Source organism: Cupressus sempervirens, chromosome 4 (assembly GCF_028749045.1).
Source record: "Cupressus sempervirens isolate cs-2001-9-10 chromosome 4, ASM2874904v1, whole genome shotgun sequence".
NCBI lineage: Eukaryota > Viridiplantae > Streptophyta > Pinopsida > Cupressales > Cupressaceae > Cupressus > Cupressus sempervirens.
The window spans coordinates 43,655,121-43,657,692 of NC_143121.1; the positions used below are offsets into that span (position 1 = coordinate 43,655,121).

The 2,572-nt window shown below is 36.4% G+C and overlaps 1 protein-coding gene across 1 annotated transcript; it reads left to right on the forward strand.

The window, feature by feature from the left end:
- The first annotated feature begins 473 nt into the window (after window positions 1-473).
- LOC149559852 (uncharacterized) lies at window positions 474-1,276 on the forward strand. Its single transcript, XM_089827494.1, has 2 exons — window positions 474-641; window positions 1,061-1,276. Exons 1-2 carry the CDS (start codon window positions 474-476, stop codon window positions 1,274-1,276), a joined length of 384 nt encoding a protein of 127 aa, XP_089683620.1.
- Window positions 1,277-2,572: the final 1,296 nt, after the last annotated feature.

The window sequence follows — 2,572 nt, forward strand, 5'->3', positions numbered from 1 at the left end:
ATACTTATTTCCATCACCAAAAAGGATCAATACAGCCATCAAATTCAAGACTTGAACTACTAATATATGTCTATTTTCATTCACCAAAAAACACAAAATGTAGACGTTACAAGGGAAGTCGATAGTCCATGCAAAAGACCTTCCATTTTTTCCAACGGCAAAGCAGGGTGATCAGTACGCCCTAATTATAATATAACTATCAGTATTTGAAACGCATGCGTTTCAGATTCTCCCCACAAAGCCAGGAGCTCGTTTCGTAGAGCCTGGAATGCATGTAGACCGTCCCCTTACGATATCTTTGTCGTCGACATTGCCCACTCACGTCTTATCCGCGTGATGTTAACATTTATTTCACCGACATATATATGCCACGCCCCAGCAAGCCGCGTCAGTTGTTCGTGAAATCCTATAAATTGGCCTTCGCTCAACACTCATTTTCCATGTAACTTTTTCTGTCTTTGTATTTCTTGACAATGGCGGATTCAAACGCAGCAGAGCATAAGGATCGCGGTTTATTTGGCTTGTTTGGGAAGAAGAAAGAGGAGGAGACACATCAGCAGCATGGTGTTGTCGTGGAGAAGAAAGAAGAAGGAGGACTCATGGGAAAGTTGCATCGTAGCAAGAGCTCTTCTTCAAGCTCTGTACGTTTATGCTTTCGTTTCTAAGTTGAATAGATCAGATGGAATACCAATGTGCTTGGATTTGAATCGATTTTTTAACCCTTCTGAAGTGCTTGTATTACGCAATAGCTGAATTAATTATGGAGCCCCTGTTGTTCACGGTATCCTGTTATGGTCTCTCTCTTTTTGTTAGGACGTAGGGTTTTGTGTTACTGAGCGGTGATCTTTTATTTGGCTTTTGGAAGTGCTATTAAAATTTGACCAACAGATCACAATCCCTTCATCTTTTTAGATTTGGTTGCGTTTTGTTCCACCTTTTGCCTAACCAAATATTTCAATTTTTTGCGTTCTATTGAAATTCATCCTACTTTACGTACTTTTATTGGTTAAATGATTACACGGATCGGTCTCTGATCTGTTGAAATGCTGTGTGTGTACAGTCCAGCGATGAGGAAGAAGATGAGAAGGGAGAGAAGAAGAAGGAGACAAAGAAGGGTGGATTGAAGGACAAGTTGAAGCTTCATGGAGACAAGAAAGAGGAAGAAGAAGACGGTCATGTGAAGGCTGAGGAAGAAGGGGGCGAGAAGAAAGGGTTGACGGAAGAGATCAAAGAGAAGCTCCCTGGAAACCACAAAGAGGGAGAAACAGAGCATTGAAAGAGCACATGAATTTTATTTTTTGGGTTGTTTCATCTTATAATGAGTTGTGTGTAGACCATCTTCTGGTTTGAAGCATACTGTGGATTGTATGTATGCTGTGTTTTTCTATATATAATAAAGAGTGTGATGGTGTTGGTTCTGGTTTGTAATTGCAATGTTTCTAATGGAGACGCGTTTAAACAATTTTTCGATAAGAAATTTGGGCCAGCAGGGGCTAACCAATATAATTTGTTTATTTTAAAACATGAAGTTAAAAAGTTTGATCACATCATGGTGCTTAAGGAGACGGGGAATGCATTGATAGGTTTCAAAGGAACTCAACTTATTTATGGATAGATTACTCAATACGTATGAATAGTAGGAATTTAGCACTTAGATTCATAGGTCAAATAATAACTGAGGAATCTTACTGTTATAGATATCAGTAATATCTTTTCATCAAAAGAAAAAATTGGCTCTTACTATCATAGATACCAGTACTATAGCAAATCGTATATATATATATATATATATATATATATATATATATATATATATAGGCTTCTCGATTGTGGGCAACATTTTTTTATATTTTTTAAATTAAATATTATATTATATTTAAGTATTTAAATATAAATAATATGATGAGTTGATATATTGAAAAAAAAACATAAACTTTAGTTATTCTATTTAAGAATAAGCTTAAGAATATACATAAATGTTATTTTTAATTAAAATGGTAAACTACATATTTCCTAAGTAAAAACTAATATTTAAACTTTTTTTTAAACATTTACTTGTATATGGACATGGTTAGAGGTGAGATGGAAAAAAGGGAAGGGAGAGAGATGAGGTAAAGAAATAAATAGGATATCTAGGGCCCAAAATAAATGGAGACACTGATGAAAAGAGGAAGAATGAAGGGAGGGAGCGAAGGATGAAGATAGAGAGAGAGGTAATAATAAGAGGGGAAATGCTAGAGAGAGTGAGACAAGGGGGGGAATGAGGGTGAGACATGAAGGAAACACCAAAAGATAGGATCAAAGACAAAAGACACATAAGAGAAAGATAGTAGGTGGTAATAATAGGAGTGGACATAATAGATAGAGAGTGATAGAAGGGGGAGAAGGTATGATATTTGAGGTATACATGGAGAGAAAATGCTATAGATAAAGAAACATGAGGGAGGGGACATATGTAGAGAGTGAGATAGATATAGAGAATAAATGGGGGGAAGATATTACAAGAGGAGGGGAGAAAGAAAGTGAAAAAAGAGATGAAGGGGAGAGAGAGAGAGAGAGAGAGAGAGAGAGA

Coding starts and splice junctions, on each gene's coding strand:
- LOC149559852 (XM_089827494.1), top strand. CDS start 474: ATGGCGGATTCAAACGCAGCAGAGCATAAGGATCGCGGTTTATTTGGC. Junction 642..1,060: donor AGAGCTCTTCTTCAAGCTCT/GTACGTTTATGC, acceptor GTGTGTGTACAG/TCCAGCGATGAGGAAGAAGA.